The 22,614-nt window shown below is 35.5% G+C and overlaps 1 protein-coding gene across 5 annotated transcripts in view; it reads left to right on the plus strand.

The window, feature by feature from the left end:
• The window catches only part of LRCH2 (leucine rich repeats and calponin homology domain containing 2), a 103,627-nt gene extending 83,047 nt beyond the window's left edge, over positions 1-20,580 (plus strand). For 4 of the 5 annotated variants that reach the window (XM_025853706.2, XM_025853707.2, XM_073885736.1 and 1 more), the window contains one exon: positions 13,903-16,668. In XM_025853706.2, coding sequence (XP_025709491.1) covers positions 13,903-14,022 — 120 coding nt within the window. In that variant the 3' untranslated portion in view covers positions 14,023-16,668. Of the gene's footprint in view, positions 1-13,902; positions 16,669-16,716; positions 16,797-20,527 lie in introns of those variants that run through there. The other variant, XR_012376115.1, reaches the window with a different exon arrangement.
• Positions 20,581-22,614: the final 2,034 nt, after the last annotated feature.

Below are 22,614 nucleotides of genomic sequence, written 5' to 3' on the forward strand. Positions count from 1 at the left end.
TTACAGTGTAATTTGGAAACTACATGCTGTTCTCCTCTGATTACATGTCTGTGCTTGACATGATATTTTAGTGTATTTTTTTAAAGATTTTATTCATTATTTATTTGAAAGAGAGAGAGTGAGCAGGGGGGAGGAGTAGAAGGAGAGGGAGAAGCTGGCTCCCCACTGGGCAGGGAAGGGAGCCCAATGCGGCTCCATCCCAGGACCCTGGGATCATGACCTGAGCTGAAGGCAGGCGACCAACCGACTGAGACACTCAGGCACCTCTGACATGATGTTTTAAAAATTGAATTCTTGGGGCGCCTGGGTCGCTCAGTCGTTAATCGTCTGCCTTCAGCTCAGGTCATGATCCCAGGGTCCTGGGATCGAGTCCCACATCAGGCTCCCTGCTCAGTGGGAAGCCTGCTTCTCCCCACCCCAGTTGTGTTCCCCTCTCTGTCGAATAAATAAATAAAATCTTTAAAAAAAATGAATAAAAATTGAATTTTTTTATTAAAAAGATTTTTTTTTAAAAGATTTTATTTATTTGTCAGAGAGAGAGAGAGCGCACAAGCAGAGGGAGAAGCAGACTCCCTGCTGAGCAGGGAGCCGGATGTTGGACACAATCCCAGGACCCTGGGATCATGACCTGAACTGAAGGCAGATGCTTAACTGAACCACCCAGGCGTCCCTAAAAAATTTGATTCTTAAACATTTTTATATTCTTTCTTTTTTGTACTTAGTCTCTTATTGAGAAAACAAAAATTAGGAAGGTTTGTTTTCTAGTTGTGATTGTATTATATACATTTTCCTGTTTTACCATTTTTAAGGTTTTTTGGGGGGCATTCTCAATAAACATTGAATGCACATTTTACAGATGAAGAAACTGAATCACAGGGAAGTTAGGGAACTTGTCCAAGGTCACACCTTTAATAACCAGTGGAGCCAAGCTGTGAATCCAGGTGGTCTAACTTCAGAACTTATCCTCTAACGTGGATATTTTTTATTTCTGTTCATTTACATGAAAGAAAAGACATTGCAACATACTCCAGATACCTTCTTGGTACAGTAGGCAAGGGTGATCAGTTAGGAAGTTCTTATGAAAACTATTCTACTTAGCATAACTCTAATCTCTCTTTAGCTTGTTTTAGGGAAGGGCTAGTGCCCCACCCAAGCTTACTGTAAGAGGGACTATGGAAGGACCAGTTATGAACTCCCTTTTTGAAAATACTCCAGCTACTGGCAGTGAGGGAAGAGTTTAATAGTTAGCTTCAATTTGTTTCCCTGACTTAGAGTCAGTTTTTCATTTAGGTTTTTTTCATTTTAAGATTTTTTAAGTTTTTATTTTTAATAGCTTTTTTGAGGTATAATTGACATATAGATAAGGTGTACAATTTGGTAAGTTTTTACATGCATATAGCATGAAATCATCAACATAGTCAAGATAATGAACTTATTCATTACCCCCAAAACTTTCCTTCTGTCCCTTTGCAATCTTTTCCAGATAACCACTAATCTGCTTTCTGTTATTATAGTTTAGTTTGCATTTTCTATCTAGAGTTGTATATAAATGGAATGATAGAATATGTATGATTATTTTCTGGCTTTTTTCACTCAGTATAATTGTTTTTAAGACTCATCAATGTTGGTGCATGTATAAATAGGTCATTCCGTTTTATTGATGAGTAGTATTTCATTGTATGAATATACGACAGTTTGTTGGTCCATTGACCTGTTGATAGCCATTTGGATTGTTTCCAGTTTTAGGGGACCACTTGGACAAATAAGACAGCTACGAACATTTATATAGAAGTGTAGAAGTGTTCAGATATATACATTCTTTAATTTGGGGTAGATATCCAGGAGTGGAATGACTGGAACATATGGTAGGTGTGTACTTAACATTATAAGAACGTACAAAACTGTTTCCCAAAGTGGTTGTTTTATATTCCTATCACCAGTGTATGAGAGATTTAGTTCCTCTACATTCTCAACCAGCATTTAATATAGTCAGTGTTGTTTTTTTTCTTTTTTAATTTTTGCCATTCTAATAGGTATGTACTGGTTTGTCAGTGTGGTTTTAATTTGCATTTCCTTGAAGGCTAATGATGTTGATCATCTTTTCAAGAGCTTATTTGCCATTTGTATGACTTTTATGACATGTTTAATCTTTTGTCTTTTTTAAATGGGTTGTTTTCTTGTCCTTGAGTTTGAGAATTTCTCTACAAAGAATGGACAAAGTCCTTTATCAAATGTGTGAATTACAAATATTATAGCATAAGTCTTTGGTTTGTCTTTTCATTCTCATTATAGTATCTTTCAAACAGCAGAAGTTTTATATTTTTTGAAGTAAAATTTATCATTTAAAAAATTCTGCTTTTGGTTTCAAACCAAAGAAATCCTTGCATAACTCAAGGTCACAAAAATTTTCTCCTGTGTTTATTTCTAGAAGTTTTATAATATATATTTTTTAAGATTTTATTTATTTGAGAGAGAGACAGCATGAGTGGGGAGGAGAGGGAGAAGAAGGCCTTCCGCAAGTAGGGAGCCTGATGTGGGGTTCGATCCCAGGACCTCCGAATCATGACCTGAGCCAAAGGCAGACACTTCACTGACTGAGCCACCCAAGCGCCTCTAGAAGTTTTATAATCTTAAGTTTTACATTTAGGTCTATGATCAAATTTTAGTTAATGTTTGTATATGTTGAAAAATATGGATGGAAGTCCTCTTGTTTTTAGACCTGGGATTGGGCACACTCGATTTTTTTTTTTTAACATTATTACTGAAATATAATTAACATACTGTAAAGTTCACAGATTTAAAGTATATAGTTCAGTGGTTTGTAGTATAGTCACAGAGTTGGGCAACAGTCACAACAATCTAACTTTAGAATATTCTTTTTCTTCCAAGTTTTTATTTAAATTCCGTTCAGTTAACATACAGTGTAATATTAGTTTCAGGTGTAGGATTTAGTGATTCATCACTTATGTACAACACCCAGTGCTTATTACAACATGTGCCCTCCTTAATACCCATCCCCCTGTCCACCTCCTCTCCAGCAACCCTTAGTGTGTTCTCTATAGTTAAGAGTCCGTTTTATGTTTTGTCTCTCTTTTTTTCCCCTTTGTCCATCTGTTATGTTTTTTAAATTCCATATATGAGCGAAATCATATGGTATTTGTCTTTCTATGACTGACATTTTGCTTACCATAATACTCCCTAGCTCCATCTCTGTCCTTGCAAATGGCAAGATTTCTTTCTTTTTTATGGCTGAGTAATATTCCATTGTATATACCACTTTTTAATCCATTCATCAGTGGATGGACATTTGGGCTCTGTCCGTAATTTGGCTATTGCTGATAATGCTGCTGTAAACATCGGGGTGTATGTATCCCTTCAAATCAGTATTTTTGTATCCTTTGGGTAAATACCTAGTAGTGTAATTGCTGGATTGTAGGATAGTACTGTTTTTAAACTTTTTTTTATTTTTAACTTTTTGAGGAATCTCCATACTGTTTTCCAGAGTGGCTGCACCAGTTTTCTTTCCCACCAACAGTATAAGAGGGTTCCCCTTTTTCCGCATCCTCACCAATATCTGTTGTTTCCTGTGTTGTTAATTTTAACCATTCTGACAGGTGTGAGATCATATCTCATTGTGGTTTTGATTTGTATTTCCTTAATGATGAGTGATGTTGAGCATCTTTTCATGTGTCTGCTAGCCATCTATCTCGATGTCTTTGGAGAAATGTCTACTCATGTCTTCCCATTTTTTAACTGGATTCTTTTTTGGGTAAGTTTTATAAGTTCTTTATAGATTTTGGATACTAACCTTTTATCAGATATGTCATTTGCAAATATCTTCTCCCATTCCAAAGTCTGCCTTTTGCTTTTGTTGATTATTTCCTTCGCTGTGTAGAAGCTTTTTTCCTTGATGAAGTCCCAATAGCTTATTTTTGCTTTTGTTTCCCTTGCTTCAGGACACATACTGGTAAGAAATTGCTACACCCAGTGTCAAAGAGGTTACTGCCTGTGTTCTCTAGGATTTTGATGGTTTCCTGTCTCACATTTAGGTCTTTATTACATTTTGAATTTCTTTTTTTTGTGTTTGGTGTAAGAACATAGTCAAATTACATTCCTTTGCATGTTGCGGTCCAGTTTTCACAACACCATTTATTGAAGAGACTGTCTTTTTTCCATTGGATACTCTTTACTGCTTTGTCAAAGATTAGTTGACCATATAGTTGTGGTTCCATTTCTGGGTTTTCTGTTCTGTTCCATTGATCTGTGTTTCTGTTTTTGTGTATCATACTGTTTTGATCACTACAGGTTTGTAATAGAACTTGAAGTCTGGAATGGTGATGTCTCCAGCTTTGCTTTTCTTTTTCAAGATTGCTTTGGCTATTTGGGGTCTTTTCTGGCTCCATACAAATGTTAGGATTGTTTGTTCTAGCTCTGTGAAAAGTGCTGGTGGTATTTTGATAGGGATTGCATTCAGTGTGTAGATCGCTTTGGGTAGTATGGACATTTTAACAATATTTGTTCTTCTGGTCCATGAGCATGGACTGTTTTCCATTTCTTCGTATCATATTCAATTTCTTTAATCAGTCTTTTATAGTTTACTTTGTCAAATATTTTTTCTGCACCTATTGACAGGATCATATGGTTATTATCCTTTCTTTTATTAATGTGGTATATCACATTGATTGATTTGCTAATATTGAACCACTCTTGCAACCCAAGGATAAATCCCACTTGATCTTGGTGAATGATTCTTTTAATGTCCTGTTGGATTTGATTTGCTAGTATTTTGTTGAGAATTTTTCATCAGGGCTATTGGCCTGTAGCTCTCTTTTTATGTGGGGTCTTAGTCTGGTTTTAGAATCAAGATAATCCTGGCTTTGTAGAATGATTTTGAAAGTTTTCCTTCCATTTCTATTTTTTGGAATAGTTTGAAAAGAGTAGGTATTAAGTCTTTAAATATTTGTTAGAATTCGCCTGTGAGGCCCTGGCCCTGGAGTTTTGTTTATTGGGAGATTTTTGGTCACTGATTCAATTTCTTTGGTGGTTATTGGTTTGTTCAAGTGTTCTATTTTTTTCCTGTTTCAGTTTTGGTAGTTTATATATTTCTAGGAATTTATCCATTTCTTCCAGATTACCCAGTTTGTTGGAATATATTTTTTTATATTATTATCTTATAATTATTTGTATTTCTGTGGTGTTGGTTGTAACTTCTCTCTCATTCATGATTTTATTTGTGTCCTTTCTCTTTTCTTTTCTTTTTTTTTAAGATTTTATTTGTCAGAGAGAGAGAGAGAGAACAAGCAGGGGAAGTGGCAGGCAGAGGGAGAAGCTGACTTCCCACTGAGCAGGGAGCCCTATGTGGGCCTCCATCCTAGGACCCTGGGATCATGATCTGAGCTGAAGGCAGACGCTTAACCGACTTAGCCACCTAGGCACCCCAGTGTCATTCTTTTTGTACTTGTTGAGGGCTGATTTGTGGCCTAGTGTATAATCTATTCGGGAGAATGTCGAATATGCCCTTGAAAAGAATGTGTATTCTGCTGCTTTAGGCTGAAATGTTCTGGACATATCTCTTAAGTCCATCTGTTCCAGTGGGTCATTCAAAGGCATTGTTTCCTTGTTGAATTTCTGTTTAGATGATGTAAGTGGGGTGTTAAAGTTCCCTACTATTATTGTATTATTACCAATGAGTTCCTTTATGTTTGTTATTAATTGTTTTGTATATTTGGGTGCTCCCAAGGTGCGGGCATGATTGTTTAGATCTTGTTGGATAAACCCCTTTATTATGATATAGTGCCCATCTTCATCTAATGTTACAGTCTTTGATTTAAAATCTAGTCTTTCTGCTATAAGTATTGCTACTCCTGCTTTCTTTTGGCATCCATTAGCATGGTCAGTGTTTCTTCATCCCCTCACTTTCAATCTGTAGGTGTCTTTAGGTTTAAAATGAGTCTCTTGTAGGCAGCATATATATGGGTGTTGTTTTTTTATCCGTTTTGACACCCTCTGTCTTTTGATTGGAGCTTTTAGTCCATTTATAGTCAGAGTAATTATTGATAGATACGAATTTAGTGCCATTTTATTACTTGTTTTGTCATTGTTTCTGGAGATTTTCTCTGTTCCTTTCTTCTCTTTGTTGCTTTTTGTCTTTCTTTCCCACTCAAAGAATCCCCTTTAATATTTCTTAAATCGCTGATTTAGTGGTCACCAACTCCTAGTTTTTGTTTTTCTAGGAAACTCTTTATCTCTCCTTCTATTTTGATTGATAGCCTTGCTGGATAGAGTATTCTTTGCTGCAGATTTTTCCCATTCAGCCTTTTGAATATATCATGCCACTTTTTTCTGGCCTGCCAAGTTTCTGGGGAAAGATCTTCTGCTAACTTTATTTGTCTTCCCATGTAAGTTAGGGACTTCATTTGTGTTGCTGATTTTAGGATTTTTACTTTATATTTCACAAATTTAACTACAATATGGCTTGGTGTTGGCTTGCTCTTGTTGATTTTTTTAAGGGATTTATTTATTTATTTGGATTTTATTTATTTATTTATTTATCCATCCTCTTGAGGGGGAGGTTGAGGGAGTGGGAGAGAACCTCCAGCAGACTCCCAACAGGGGGCTCGTCTCATGACCCTGAGATCATGATCTGAGCTGAAACCAAGAGTTGGGTGCTTGAACCACCCAGACATTCCTGCTTTTGTTGATTTTGATAGGAGTTCTCTGTGCCTTCTGGGTCTGTTTCCTTCCCCAGATTAGGGAAGTTTTCAGCTATAATTTACTCAAATAAATCTTCTGCCCCCTTTTCTCTCTTCTTCTTGGAATCCTATGATATGATTGTTAATGGTTTCATGGAGTCACTGAGTTGCCTTAATATACCTTTGTGATTCAAGATTTTTCTTACCTTATTTTGATCAGCTTCATTATTTTCCATAATTCTGTCTTATATAACGCTTGTTTGTTCCTGTGCTTCTTCCATCCTTTGTACAGCAGATGTATAAATGGTGTATTGTGGTCATTACACCTGTTGGTTTCGAATCTCAGTTATTTCATTTATCATTTCGGCCTCACTGGTTTTAAGCTCTTTTCCTTTGCAGTAAGGGTCTCTCTGATGTCTTCTTTGCTTTTCTCAAGCCCAGATAGTATCCTTATGATTGTTTCTTTATATTCTGGAACAGGCATATTATTTAATATCTGTTTCAATTAGATCCCTGGCCCTGACCTTTTCTTGTTCATTCTTTTGTATTTTAAAGATTTTCCTCTTTTATTTGAGAGAGAGAGAATGTGAGAGAGAGAGAGAGAGAGAGAGAGAGAGAGATCATGAGCAGGGGGGGAGGGGTAGACGGAGAAGCAGACTCCCTGCTGAACAGGGAGCCCAATGTGGGGCTCAATCCCAGGACCCTGGGATCATGACCTGAGCCGAAGGCAGATGCTTAACCAGCTGAGCCACCCCAGGTACCCCTTGTTCATTCTTTTGTGTTGAATTCTTCTGTCTTGGGATTTTGTCTAGGTCTCTTTTCTCTCTGTGTTAGGAAAGCCTATTATCTTTCCTGCTTCTGAGATTAAAGGCTTTATGAAGAAGAGGTCATGTAATGTCCAGGGCTCTTCAGGAAGTGTCTCTGGTGTATGCTGTGTGCAGTCTGCTGCTGTGTTATGGCTGGTCTATCCCTCAAATCAGTCCTGTACAGAGTTTCTCCTTGCTTGCAGTGGGGAGTATGTTTGGACCTTGGCCAGAGTGTGGCGAGTTTTAACTAGGTGTGTTCTGGTCTGCTTGTTAAAAGAGACCTAATGCTATTTCCGCCACAGCTGACGCTTTGCAGAATTTTATGGTCTGTAGATACGGTGCATGTGGAGGTTTGTGCTGGTCATCTGGGGGAGGGGCCTGTGCTGCTATGGGCTCTCAGACACACTTGTCCTGGAAAAGCAGTACCAGAAGAGCACATGGTGATGGGGCTTGGTGTAAGCAATTTAGGCAGCCATTGTTGGCACTGTGCTGCTTCCTGAAGTTAGTTTATGCTGAGGGGTGGTGGCATGAAATGGCACCAGCCAGCTCCTTTGTCCCTGGAGAGGCAATGCCAACCCTCTCAGATGTGCCTTGAGAAGGGGAACCACAGATTACACAGTCTGCCCCCGGTTAGCTGCTTGCGTTCTGTACAGTAGCACTGCAGCCCTCAGGGCTTTATACCAGCCATGTCATAGACCTCTAACATGCCAGTATGTGAGCCCCACTGACTGCAACAAGTCCTAAAAATCGGCCCCTCTCCTTTTCCCTGTCAGTGGCTTTAGAGAAGTGTTTTCCTTGTGTGACCCCCTTTGTGCTCCTCTCTCTCCCTCTCACATCTCTCTGTGACCAGGGCTCCCTCCCCTCTGTAGCACTCAAGATCCTTTTCTCCACCAAACCACATCTCCGTACCTCCGACCTTCCATGATGTGGTCTCTTCTCTCCCTCTGGTTGTGCAGTTTGTTTTTTTAGTCCTCAGATCAATTTCTTGGGTACTCAGAACGATTTGATATTTATCTAGCTGTGTTCCAGTAACGAGGCAAGCCTAGGGTCCTCCTCATACACCACCATCTTAGGTCCTCCCTAGACTATTTTTATCACCCCAGAAACTTCTTACCCATTAGTAGTCTCCCCTCCCATTCCCCCCCACCATTCTTTCTCTATGGATTTGCCTCTTCTGGACATTAGTATAAATCAAGTCATACAGTATGGGATCTTTTGTGTCTGCTTTTTTCATTTTGTATAATGTTTTCAAGGTTCATCCATGTTGTAGCATAAAGCAGTACTTCAGTTCTTCATATGCTTGAATATTTTATTGTATGTATGTACCACATTTTATTTATAATTCGTAAGTTGATGGACATTTGGGCTGTTTTCACTCATTGTTTATTATCAATAATGCTGCTGTGAACACTCATGAACAAATTTTTTTTTTTTGAACACTTGTTTCAGCTTTCTTTGTTTTATAACTAGGAGTGGAATTGCTAGGTTATATGGTTACTCTTTGTTTATCTTTGAGTTTATCTTTGATTATTTTTCAATTTACATTTCTACCAGTGTTTGAGGATTCTAATTTGTCCAAATTCTCATCAACAATAATTAATAATAATTATCTTTTTGATTCTACCCATCCTTGTGGTGTGAAGTGATAGGTATCTCATTGTGGTTTTAATTAGCATTTCCCTAATGGCTAATGATGTTGAACATATTTTCATGTGCTTATTGACTATTTGTATATATTCTCTGGAGAATTGTCTTTTCAAATCCTTGGCCCATTTGTTAATTGGATTATTCAGTTTTTTCTTGAGTTTTAGGTGTTTTTAATATAATCCAGATATAAGTACTTTATTTTTTTTTTTAAGATTTTTAAAATGTATTTGACAGAGAGAGAGACAGTGAGAGAGGGAACACAAGCAGGGGGAGTGGGAGAGGGAGAAGCAGGCCTCCCGTGGAGCAGGGAGCCCGAGGCAGAACTCGATCCCAGGACCCTGGGATCATGACCTGAGCTGAAGGCAGACTCTTAACAACTGAGCCACCCAGGCACTCCTCAGATATAAATACTTTATGAGATATATGATTTACAAATGTTAGCTGTTGGTTTTTTTAGAGATGAACTGTATCAGGTTGAGAAAATTCCTTTCAGTTTCCAGTTGCTCAGAGTTCTTATCAGCAGTGGATGTTGAATATTGTCAGTTGCTTTTTCTACAGCTAATGAGATGATAACATCCTTTTTCTTTTTTTTTTAAAGATTTTATTTATTTATTTGAGAGAGAGAGAATGAGAGATAGAGAGCACGAGAGGGAAGAGGGTCAGAGGGAGAAGCAGACTCCCTGCTGAGCAGGGAGCCCGATGTGGGACTCGATCCCGGGACTCCAGGATCATGACCTGAGCCGAAGGCAGTCGCTTAACCAACTGAGCCACCCAGGCGCCCACATCCTTTTTCTTTCACAATATTGTGACTTACCTTGGTTGATTTTCAGATATTAAGTCAAACCTGGATTCTTGGGATAAACCTTGGTCATTATAGATTTTGTTGTTTTTATATTGTTGAATTCAGTTTGCTAAAATTTTGTTTAGACTTTTTACATCTGTGTTCATGGGGATAATGGTCTTTAGTTTTCCTTTATTATATATTACATATATTAATATATATAATAATATATATTATATATTATTAATATCTTTGCCTGACTTTTAGTGTCAGGGTAATGTTGACCTCATGGAATAGCTTAGGAAGTATTCCCTGCTCTTCACTTTTCCTGAAGATTTTGTGTAGAATTGATATTATTTCCTTTAAAAATATTTAGTCAAATTCTTTAGGGAATCCATCTGGGCCAAGGGTTTTCGTTTTTGGAAGGTTTTTAACTACAATTTTAATTTCTTTAATAGATACAGGGCTGTTCTGGTTTTCTCTTTCTTCTTGCACGAGTTTTGGTATACTATCTTTCAAAGATTTTGTCTATTTTTCTTTTTTTAATTTCATTTATTTATTTGACAGAGAGAGACACAGCGGAGAAGGAACACAGGCAGGGGGAGTGGGAGAGGGAGAAGCAGGCTCCCCGCTGAGCAGGGAGCCTGATGTGGGGCTTGATCCCAGGACCCCGGGATCATAACCTGAGCCGAAGGCAGATGCTTAACCGACTGAGCCACCCAGGCGCCCCATCTTCTTCTTACAAAGTTGTTTATAATGTCCCCTTATTATCAACTTAGTATTTGTAGAATCTCTTGTGATGTTACTTCTTTTATTCCTGATATTGATAAATTGTGTATTTTCTCTTTTTTCTTCTGATTAACCTAGTTAGAGGTTTATGAATTTTTAGAAATTTTCTCAATGAGCTAATGTTTTGTTTCACTGATATTTTTTCTATTTTTTTCTGGGTTTTATTTTATTGTTTTCCTCTCTCAACTTCATATGTTCTTTCTTTCTGCTTGCCATTGGTTTAATTTGTTCTTTTTCTATCCTCTAAGGTGGAAGCTGAGGTCATTGATTTGAAACACTTTCTTTTCTAACATTTCAGTGGTTATTTGAATAAATAAGCAAAACATTAGGAGGGCAACAGATGTTGTGAAAATGGAGATAAGAAGATAGCTTTTGAGAATGTTTCTGATAAATGGGATATTACCAGTAGTATTTGGTGAATGGTTTATGGGAATAAGGAAGAAAGAAAAGATTATTATGGAAAAAAAAGAAAAGATTATTATGATTTCCAGGTGTATGTTGAGAGAGACTGAACAGTGTATTACTCACTGAGGTATAGAATGTAAAAGGACAAGTTAATTTAGTGATGGAATAATTCTGCTATGGACACATTGATTTTGATGTTTGTTGAACATCCATTTGCCTATATCGAGTTCATATTTGTATCCAGAGCTCAGTAGAGAGATCATGGCAGGAAATAAAGATTTGAAAGTAATCAGGATAGAAGATATAGTTGTTACTATTTGGGAATAGGAGCCCAGTCTTGCCAAGGCTTCCCATGTTTCAAGAAACAGTGGATTTAGGGGCTCCTGGGTGGCTCAGTCGGTTAAGCGTCTGCCTTTGGCTCAGGTCATGATCCCAGGGAGTCCTGCACTGGGCTCCCAGCTCAGTGGGCAGCCTGCTTCTCCTTCTCCCTCTGCCTGTTGCTCCCCCTGCTAGTGCTTGCTTGCTCTCTCTCTCAAATAAATAAATAAAATCTTTAAAAAAAACAGTGGATTAAAAATATATATATAATGTTTTGGGACTCCTGGGTGGCTCAGTCAGTTAAACATCCAACTCTTGATTCAGCTCAGGTCATGATTTCAGTTCTGAAATCGATTCCTGCATGGGGCTTCCCACTCAGCAGGGAGTCTGCTTGGGATTCTTTCTCTCTCTCTCAAATAAATAAAGAAAATCTTAAAAAAATGTTATGTTTCTAGATTTGTAAAATACTGTGCTAACCAAGTATAATACAGTTATAAACCAGATGGGTCCTGTAGATGGTCTGTTTGCTATTCACTCTATCCATTACTGGCTTATTTTCCTGAGATGAATGGGTGTCCCAACTGAAGCAGTGGACTGCATTGTTTCTTCAGAAATAGCTACCAAGTTTATTTGATGATATGCACATGCATGCAACCCTTCAGTTAACCCTTGAAGTTTTGATAAAGTTTTGAGAATACCAAAGAGAGGATATAGTCTAAAAGAGAAGAGGTGAAGACAGAACCCTTGAAAACATTAAGAATGTTAGAAGAGGGGCGCCTGGCTGGCTCCTTCGGTAGAGCATGTGGCACTTAATCTTGGGGCTGTGAGTTTGAGCCCCACGTTGGGAGTAGTGATTACTTACAAAAAAGAAAAAAAAAAGAAAGAATGTTAGAGTAGAATCAGTGAAGGCTAATGAAAACCTAATGCAAAGTTGCTTCTAAACCTTCTTTCTTACAGAATTGTGAAGATCAAATGACATGTGATGTGCTTATAAGAGTAGGTAGTTGTTACTTACCAAATTCTGGAACTAAGAAGCAACAAAACCACTAGCAGCTGGAGGGAAGTAACCTTAAGATAAAAAAAGTACTGAATCTCTTCAGAACTAGTAGAATGAATGAACCAGAGCAGCCAATTTTGTACAGGACTGAAGAGTTTACAAACCACTTCTACCACCAGACTATTCACTTTATTTCTCATACAGTCCTGTCTTCAGGATAAATAAAGTGAGTCTCAGGGAATTTTATTATCTTTAGTACTTAATATCTCATGGCCCTTAGATGTCCTGGCTGGAAATGTAGTGCTCTTTCTACTCCAGCAGAAGAGCTTAGGGAACATCTAGCATGACTGTCTCACTTTAAAATATTTGCTTATGTGGGTCAGACCAGTCTCAGATCAAAACACAGCCGTAAAATAGAATCCCATACCATTAAAATCTATTGAAACAGCCATTTTAGAAGTAGAATTTACACAATGAGATATCATCTCACATCTGTTAGAATGGCTATCACCAAAAAGACAAAATGTTGGTGAGGATGTTGAGAAAAGGGAACCTTCATATCCTGTTGGTGGGAATGTAAATTGTGGTATAACCATTATGGAAAACCATATGCAGGGTCCTCAAAAAATTAGAAATACGATAAGATCCAGCAATTCTACTTCTGAGTGTTTATCCAAAGAAAACAAAAATACCAATTCAAAAGATATATGCATCCCTGTGGTCATTGTGGCATTATTTACAATAGCCAGGATATTGAAGCAACCTAAGTGTCCTTCAACTGATGAATAGATACAGATGTGGTATATATATATACAATGGAATACTACTCAGCCATAAAAAGAATGAAATCTTGCCATTTGTGACATGGATGGACCTTGAGGATATTAGATATTATGATAAGCAAATTATGTAAGACAGAGAAAAACAAATCCTGTATGTTTTCACTTACATGTGGAATCTAAAAAAACCAAATGAACAAACAAAATGTACTTTATAGATACAGAGAATAAAATAGTGTTTGCCAGAGGAGAGTAGGTGAAATCAGGTGATGGGGGCTCAAGAGGTACAAACTTTCAGTTATAAAATAAATAAGTCATGGGGGTAATGTACCACATAGTGACTATAGTCATTAATATTATAGAATATACTTAGAGTTGCCAAGAGAGTAAATCCTAAAAGTTAACTTTGTATGGTGATGGATGGATGGTACTAGACTTATTGTGGTGATTATTTTGTATTATACTGTATACATATTTCAAATCATTATGTTTTACACCTGAAACCAATATAATGTTATATGTGAATTACACCTCAATAAGAGAATTAAAAAATTAGAATTTAATTAGTATGATATACTTTTTACTTGACGTTTTACAGGAAATGTTTTAAAAATCCAGTTCTGACTTGTTTAGGCTTTACTGCACTATAAAAGACAAATGTTCTGATATCATTTATTTTGTTTTTCAGGAAAGACTCTGTTTGCCTCATCATATTTTGGAAGAGAGAGGTCTTGTGAAAGTCGGTGTCACAGTTCAGGCTCTTCTTGAATTACCTACAACCAAGGCATCTCAGCTTTCTACAGCTTGATGTAACATTTCAAAATTATAAGTGTATAGTTGCATTTATTTGAAGTGATTTCAGATATCTCAAATTCATGATAAGAATGTCTAATCAAAGATAATTTTATTAGGTCAAGCCTTAGGTTTAAAAAAATCATGTTAAAACATCAAAATTAAATTTGAATTGCCCAAACTTCTTTTGGGGGAAAACTGGATTAACTTAATGAGAGTTTTTGATAAATTCAAATTCTCTTTTTACTAAGTCAGTTGATAACCTTGATTATTTTTCAAAAACCAGATTGATACTAAATTTAAAATGTGGTTTCAATTTAATAATCACATTAGGTTTAATTTTTTATATCATAGCATACTAGTAAACACCTGGATGAGGTAATCATTTTTTTACCGATTTAAAACTATTCTATATTTGAGTTATTTAATACACTTCTAATTCTAGTTTATACACAGTTTCTTCAATCTTTGGTCTTAGTTTTCTAGAAAAAAATGAGTAGAAAATGCAGAACTCTGGCTTTATATTAAATTCTTTTAGTATTATAGGTTGGTGCCAAAATATTTTCAGTTGTACTGTAGATTGTTTACATGTGAAGTGCCTGTGTAATTGATGACTCTTATATAGTCTTAAGCATTTTTGCAATTTCTTTTTATGTATTAATGGAATCAATGGAACTTTAAAATATTTTAGTAGATTTTGTAAGGTCAGTAATATGTGAGGATTTAAATGTGCCTCACATTGTGACATCTGTGGTTTTTTATTTAGTACATTGCAGTTTTCCTAAAATTGGTTATGTCATGTTGTCAAAAAAAAAAACCCAATGTTAATATGCTTAATTTATGCTATTTAATTTTGCAAAACTTAATCATCTTTTAAAATGTATTATTTGAAGAATATTTTATTTCTGTATTGAAAACATTACACAAAGCAGTAAGGTTTTTGAGAAGTAGCAAAGTACTAATTACCAAGGACATTTTGATAAAACTGCCAAAGTTTGGGTTTATGTCTTGACTTTCAGTAGCATTATGTCAGTATGCTGCCATTAGTTTTATTCAGATTCAGAGAGCAGCAGTTGAAGAATAGGTTTTTATTTGAAATCTGGCCATCTGTGGATCCTGTAAGTCTTATGATCCTCAATTAACAAGATGTCGAATTAAACACAGACCATTCTATATATATTTTCATAAGTATACTATGTTACAAAGTCCTTGTTTAATTTGGAGATAGATAAATTTATGTTGGTAGTAGTGCAGGAATTTTTCAAAAACATTACTGTAATGAATACTCAGTTTGGTATAGAAGAACCTTAGTATAATTACTTTTGTAGTAGCCAAGCAAGTACCATATCTTAAATATGTGATTATTTGCACTTGTTACCTCTTAATATGGATGCAACTTATTAAAAGTGTTGACCTGGGTATTTCTAAGGGTATATATAAAAGGTAAAAACTAGTGTGCCAAATGGTATATAAGGGTTGGTTTAGGAACAACTCAACTTTTTTTGATCAGTTGGCATGAAGCCATATAATTAAATTTTGGCATTAGAATACAGATGTGTTCTTTACATTCCCCTAGTGTGAAATTGGAGCTTTTAAAGAATTAAAGCTTCTTATGACTATAAGGTTTAAAAATTAAATTATTAGTAACTTATTACTTTAAATATTTGAGCTAATTAGTTACTATTTTTCAGTTGGATCTAAAAAAAAAACTTCATTGGCATAATCAGTCTCCCTAGTGAAAACTTGGGTAATAAAGGTAAGAAATGGCAAATAAATATCTTAAGTTGTTAGTTTTTATTGTAGAAATTTGACAATGTTACAAGTGACCAGTAAAAGCTACAGCAATCATTCATACTGCTTTTATATTTATCATGCTGTAGGAGTCCTGTTATTAATCAACCTAGATGTTATTTTACAAGTATTTTCCTGTTTCATATCATTGAAATATTAGTGAAATTATAGGCTATTTCCTTATTGCATTTCACTTACTTGTCAGTTATTACCTTAAAGGGAAAATATACCAGAACGTTATAGTAACATTCTTTACTGCAAAGCAAAATTCCATTTAAGATGGGTCCATCTGAGGTCTATATCATGTCAGTTTATTTACTATACTGCCAGAAAGCAACACCACCTCTAAGTCAGTTTCTCACATAGTTCCCAAGGACACATTTTACCAAGGCTCTGATGTAATTCTTTTATTAGTTTTTAAATAAGTGTAAATTTTATTCTAAATGGTTCTTACGGTTATTTTATATTTACTTCATCAGTTATTGAATTAAGAATGATTATAATTTTTTGAATTGGATTTGTGATTTGAAGAGGGTTAAATAATCAAACTGAAATATTTTATTAGGCCCTAAAAATGTAGTAGGTAGCTACTTCTGCTAAATTTTATTACTGTATGGCACAAGAAAGAAGTGATGTTGGATATGTTAGAATTGAGATAAGGAGTAAAAATGCATTACCATTTGTTTAATAATTATCTCTACAGAATGCTAGTTTATTGACTTTTCTAAGTGAATTTTTTGAAGAATTCAGAAATCTTTGTATTGGTCACAGATCTATCATAATTGATTTTCTGATGCATTTAAAAATAAATGGAACACTAAATGTATATTACCGATGCAAACTGTGGATAAAGTTGAATGAAAAAATTAAAGTCTGAGATTTTTTTTCTCCCTCTCTACCTCTTCTCTCAACATCACAGCATCCATCTTTTCTAGGTATTTGGTAGCTTGTGTCTATATTCTCTACTATGGAAAAATAGACTTGAAGAGGATATTCCACGTAAGTTGTTTAAGAGTCCAGATTCTCTTTACATCATGTTATTTTCAGTAGATAATGTTTTCTTTAAAACACAATTTCCTAAGATATCTTCACAAAATAAATCACCTTTATATAAGTTAAACTCTTTATATATATGTAAGTGTCAGATAAACCTTTACATAAAATAAAAGGTAGGATAGGTCAAATTTTGATTATTTGTATTGTAGGTTTTAGTGTTAGGTATATGATTGAGTTAACCTTAAGCAATTTGATTAAAAAATAATTTTCCATTTTCAAGTAATTCTAGTTTTTAAAAATTCCACATATTTTATTAAAATGACTGTCATTTATTCATAATTGTTGCCCATCCTAAAAGTGGAAGGTTATTCAGGTAAATAATATTAAAGATTATATTGCCCCTGTTTTATAGTTACTCACCCTAAAGCCTCAGATTTAAAGACGTACTTAAGTAAGTAAATATTAGGCATAAGTTGTTTGAAAAGTACTCTAGGTTTATCATAGAATTTTGAATTGTCTTTATTTGCTTTAGTAAATTTTGACATTGCACATGGAATGGTTCTAAGTTTCTCAGGAACCTATCTCAGCATCCAGAGTCCTCTGAGAGACTGGGTTCCCTTTGATATGTTACTGTATATTGAATTAATTTGGAAATGCCTAGATATCTTCTGTTCCTTAAGGCATAATCTCTTCTATTTCTGCATTTTAAAACATGACAAAAATCCCTATGTTCATGGTGTTTAAATAGCTTGAAATTTCCACAGTGTGTGTTTGTGTTTTATGCAAGGCTCCAGATGTTTTAGCAAGTAGGGTCTTACTGGAAAATCAGAGTTTTTAGAAGTTATGAGAATTCTGACGTCAGTAGTTTAGGATGGGAAGTTGCTGATTGAGTCATTTAAAAGTTATCATAATTTGTAAAAAGAAGATTCTTTAAAATTATCTTTTAAAAAATTTGAAGAAATTACTGTGAACTATTTTCTTTGATTCTCAAATATATAATTTTTATTACCCTGCCACTTTAAGATTAGGAAAAATTAATTCATTTTTATGCTATTAATATTCATCAAGTGTCTACCTAAATAAGTGAGATATATATTAGGTGTATTCATATGCAAATGTTTAAATAGAAATAGATTTTTCAGATGGCAAATTGAATTTTCTAGAACTTTGTTCAGGTATCTCAGTAACTTCTAATGCAAAGAAATAAAAAGTAATGCTGTGTAATTTATGAAGTTATAATTAAAATTATGCTATAGGACAGTGATTCTTACACTCTAATATGCATATCAATCACCTAGTGACCTTATTGGCCAAATAACAGTTGATTCAACAGTTCAAGGATGGGCTTTGAGATCCTGCATTTCTAAGAAGCTCCCAAGTGATGCTGATCCTGCTGCTCCAGTGACCAGTTTTAGTAATAAGGCTTTATGGTTGTTCAAGCTTTATATTAATATCAGTTTATTATATAATAGTAGCTTGATATTTTAAGTGATGCTTCAAGGTCATTATAACAGGTACTTAACATTTTTTAATAGGTCTCTCTTCTGAATTGTGTTCTACTTCATTAAGGACTTTTAGATTTTCTTTTATGGCTTTAATTATTTTTTAAGTTCTTATTTTAGTTCCAATTAACATATGGTGTTATATTAGTTTCAGGTGTACAATATATTGATTCAACAATTCTGTACATCACCTGGTACTTATCATGACAACTGCACTCCTTAATTCCCATCACCTGTTTGATCCATTTCCCCAAACCCCCCCTTCTTTTATGGTTTTAAAAGATGTGCTTTATGCTCTGATTAATATTATTTCATATTTTTATTTTCTTTCAAAAATCTATTTTAAACACACGTGACCATGTAATTTTTATTTTTTTTTTAAGATTTTATTTATTTATTTGACAGAGAGACAGGGAACACAAGCAGGGGGAGTGGGAGAGGGAGAAGCAGGCTTCCCGCTGAGCAGGGAGCCAGATGCGAGGCTCGATCCCAGGGATCACGACCCGAGCCAAAGGCAGACGCTTAATGACTGAGCCACCCAGCCACCCCGACCATGTAATTTTAAAGTAAATTAGTCACATGAATAATAAGACATGTATTTATAAAATCCAAACAAGTTAATATAATGTTAAATTAGCAAATATTAATGCATAACACCTTCCTTTTTTGGAATGCTTAGAAAACTACACCAATTTTTCATGGTCTTGATGTTAGTCCATTCTCCTCTTGCTAGGCAGCAACTCCCCTTTTGGTTTTAAGCTCAGAGCATACTTATTCTTTTAGGCTACCATGGTGAATGTAAAATTTGAGCCATATACAACACATATTTAATTTTAAATATTTATGATTTTTTTTATCAGAGTTGAAATTTTTAATTACAGATTATATCGTCTCCCAACAAATGGGTAAAGGTATTTATTTCATTCTTTTTTTATGGTAAATTGTATTGATTTAAAACGACTTAAAACATTTGGAATCATTTATTTTAATGCCTTCCAAAGCATGTGGTATCATCCACTAAAAAACAAATTAAAATCCAAGTTATCCTGAATTACCAAGGGCAGCTGAATATCTTCTGTGGGAAGATAACTCATTTACTCTGAAGAAAATGTGGGAAAGTTAATAATTAAATATAAAGAAGGGAGGGAGAGCAGAATCATGTGAAGCATTGAACTAGATGCTTTTTTATAATTGAATTATAAATAATTTATATATTTTTACTTATGTTTATCTCTTTCATAATCTTTAAAATTTAAGGTGAGTATTAGTAGAAATTAGTATAATGCCATAACCCAAATTATAAAATTGCACTTAATTTTATATTATCATGTTCATTAGTGAAGAAACATGTATGAAATATACATTTTTTACAAAATGTACAAATATACCAAATATACAAATGTACCAATATACAAAATATTGTTATAATTTCTTGTTATTCTGTACCACCAAAGTTTCCAGGTTTTTTTATATGTAAGGAATAGTTAATGATATACTCTTAGGTATAATCGTAAAAAATTTAATGCCGTAAAAGGTTTTAGAATTTGTGTACTGCTGCTCTTCTATTCTTCAGACTAGGAAGCTGTGGCCTAGAATTATAGGGTAGAGAGGCCAAAAATAAATCCATACCTATATGGTCAATTAATCTGTGACAAAGGAGAAAGTACAATGAGGAAAAGACAGTCTTTTCAATTAATAAAAAAAAAAAAAAACTCAAAATGGACTAAAGGCCTAAATGTGTGAGACATAAAACTATAAAACTCTGGAAAGAAGAAATAGTAATTTCTTGGACATTGGTCTTAGCAACATCATTTATGAATGTGTCTCCTCAGGCAAGGAAAACAAAAGCAAAAATAAACTATTGGGACAACACCAAAAGGCTTTTCCACATTGAAGGAAATCATAAAACAAAAAAGCAACTTACTGAGTGGAGAAGATATTTGCAAATGATATGTTCAATAACGGGTTAATATCCAAAATATATGTAGAAATTATACAACTAAACGCAACACTAAAAAACCCCAGACAATCCAGTTACCAGATAGCAGAGGTTGATAAGTTCTTTATAGATTTTCCATGCTAACCCTTTATCAGATATGTCGTTTGCAAATATCTTCTTCCATTCTGATAATTGCCTATTAGTTTTGTTGATTGTTTCCTTCACTGTGCAGAAGCTTGTTATCTTGATGGAGTCCTAATAGTTCATTTTTGCTTTTGTTTCCATTGCCTCAGGAGATCTGTCTAGTAAGAAGTTGCTATGGCCAATGTCAAAGAAGTTACTGCCTGTGTTCTCCTCTTGGATTTTGATGGTTTCCTGTCTCACATGTAGGTTTTTAATCCATTTTGAATTTCTTTTTGTGTATCATGTAAGAAAGTGGTTCAGTTTCATTTTCTGCATGTGGCTGTCCAGTTTTCCCAACACCATTTGTTGAAGAGACTGTCTTTTTTCCATTGGATATTCTTTCCTCCTGCAAAGTCTATAAAGAATTTATCAAACTCAACACCCAAAAAACAAATACTCCTGTTAAGAAATGGGCAGGCGACATGATTAGACATTTTTCCAAAGAAGACATCCAGATGGCTAACAGACACATGAAAAGATACTCAACATCACTCATCATCAGAGAAATATGAATCAAAACTACAATGAGATACCACCTCACACCTGTCAGATTGGCTAAAATTAGCAACACAGGAAACAACAGGTGTTGGCAAGGATGCAGAGATAGGGGAACACACTTACACTGTTGGTGGAAAGGCAAACTGGTGCAACCACTCTGGAAAACAGTATGGAGGTTCCTCAAAAAGTTAAAAACAGAACTACCCTATGACCCAGCAATTGCATTACTAGGTATTTACACATAGGATACAAAAATGCTGACTCAGAGGGGCACATGCACCCCGATGTTTATAGCAGCATTATCAACAATGGTCAAATTATGGACAGAGCCCAAATGTCCATCCACTGATGAATGGATAAAGAAGATGTGGTATATATACACGATGGAGTGTTACTCAGCCATAAAATAGAATGAAATCTTGCCATTTGCAATGACATGGATGGAGCCAGAGGGTACTATGCTAAGCAAAATAAGTCAGAGAAAGACAAATACCATATGATTTCACTCATGTGGAATTTAGAGACAAAACAGATGAACATGGGGGTAGGAGAAAAGTAGAGACTCTTAACTATAGGGAACAAACTGAGGGTTGCTGGAGGGGAGGTGGGCAGGGGGATGGGCTAAATGAGTGATGGGTATTAAGGAGGGCACTTGTGATGAGCAGTGGGTGTTATATGTAAGTGATGAATCACTAAATTCTACTCCTGAGACTAATATTGCACTATATGTTAACTAACTAGAATTTGTCTTTTTAAAAGATTTATTTATTTATTTGAGAGAGAGGGAGTGGGGAGGAGGGGCAGAGGGAGAGGGAGAGAGAGACAATCTCAAGCAGACTCCCTGCTGAGCATGGAGCTCAACTCGGGGCTCAGTCCCAGGACCCCAAGACCATGAACTGAGCCAAAATCAAGAGTTGGATGCTCAACTGACTGAGCCACCCAGGAGCCCCACTAACTAGAATTGAAATGAAAATTTGAAACATTAAAAAAAATGAACAGAGGACCTGAACAGACATTTTTCCAAAAAGGACATACAGATGGTTGACAGACACATGAAAAGATGCTCAGCATCACTCATCATCAGGGAAATGCAAAACCACAATGAGATATCACCTCAGATCAGTCAGAATGGCTAGAATCAAAAAGACAAGACATAGCAAGTGTTGGCAAGGATGTGGAGAAAAGGGAACCCCTCATGCATTATTGGTGGAAATGTAAGTTTGTGCAGCCACTATGGAAAACACTATGCAGGTTCCTCAAAAAATTAAAAATAAAAATACTATATGATCCGGGGGCCCCTGGGTGGCTCAGTCAGCGAAGCGTGTGCCTCTGGCTCAGGTCATGATCTCAGGGTCCTGGGATCCAGCCCCGTGTCGGGCTCCCTGCTCAGTGGGGAGTCTGCTTCCCCGTCTTCCTCTGCCTCTTCCCCTTGCTTGTGCTTGCTCTCTCTCTCTCTCTGTCAAATAAATAAATACAGTCTTTAAAAAAATACTATATTATCCAGTAATTCCACTTCTGGATATCTGCCGAAAGAAAACAAAAATGCTAATTTGAAAAGATATATGCATCTCTGTGTTTATCGCAGCATTATTTATAATAGTCAAGATATGGAAGCAACCTAAATGTCCATTGATAGATAAATGGATAAAGGGGTGTGTGTGTGTGTGTGTGTGTGTGTGTGTGTGTGTGTGTGTGTGTG

This window comes from Callorhinus ursinus, unplaced genomic scaffold (genome assembly GCF_003265705.2).
Source record: "Callorhinus ursinus isolate GAN/ISIS: 27379988/994484 unplaced genomic scaffold, GSC_fseal_2.0 scaffold65, whole genome shotgun sequence".
In the NCBI taxonomy this organism is placed as follows: Eukaryota; Metazoa; Chordata; class Mammalia; order Carnivora; family Otariidae; genus Callorhinus; species Callorhinus ursinus.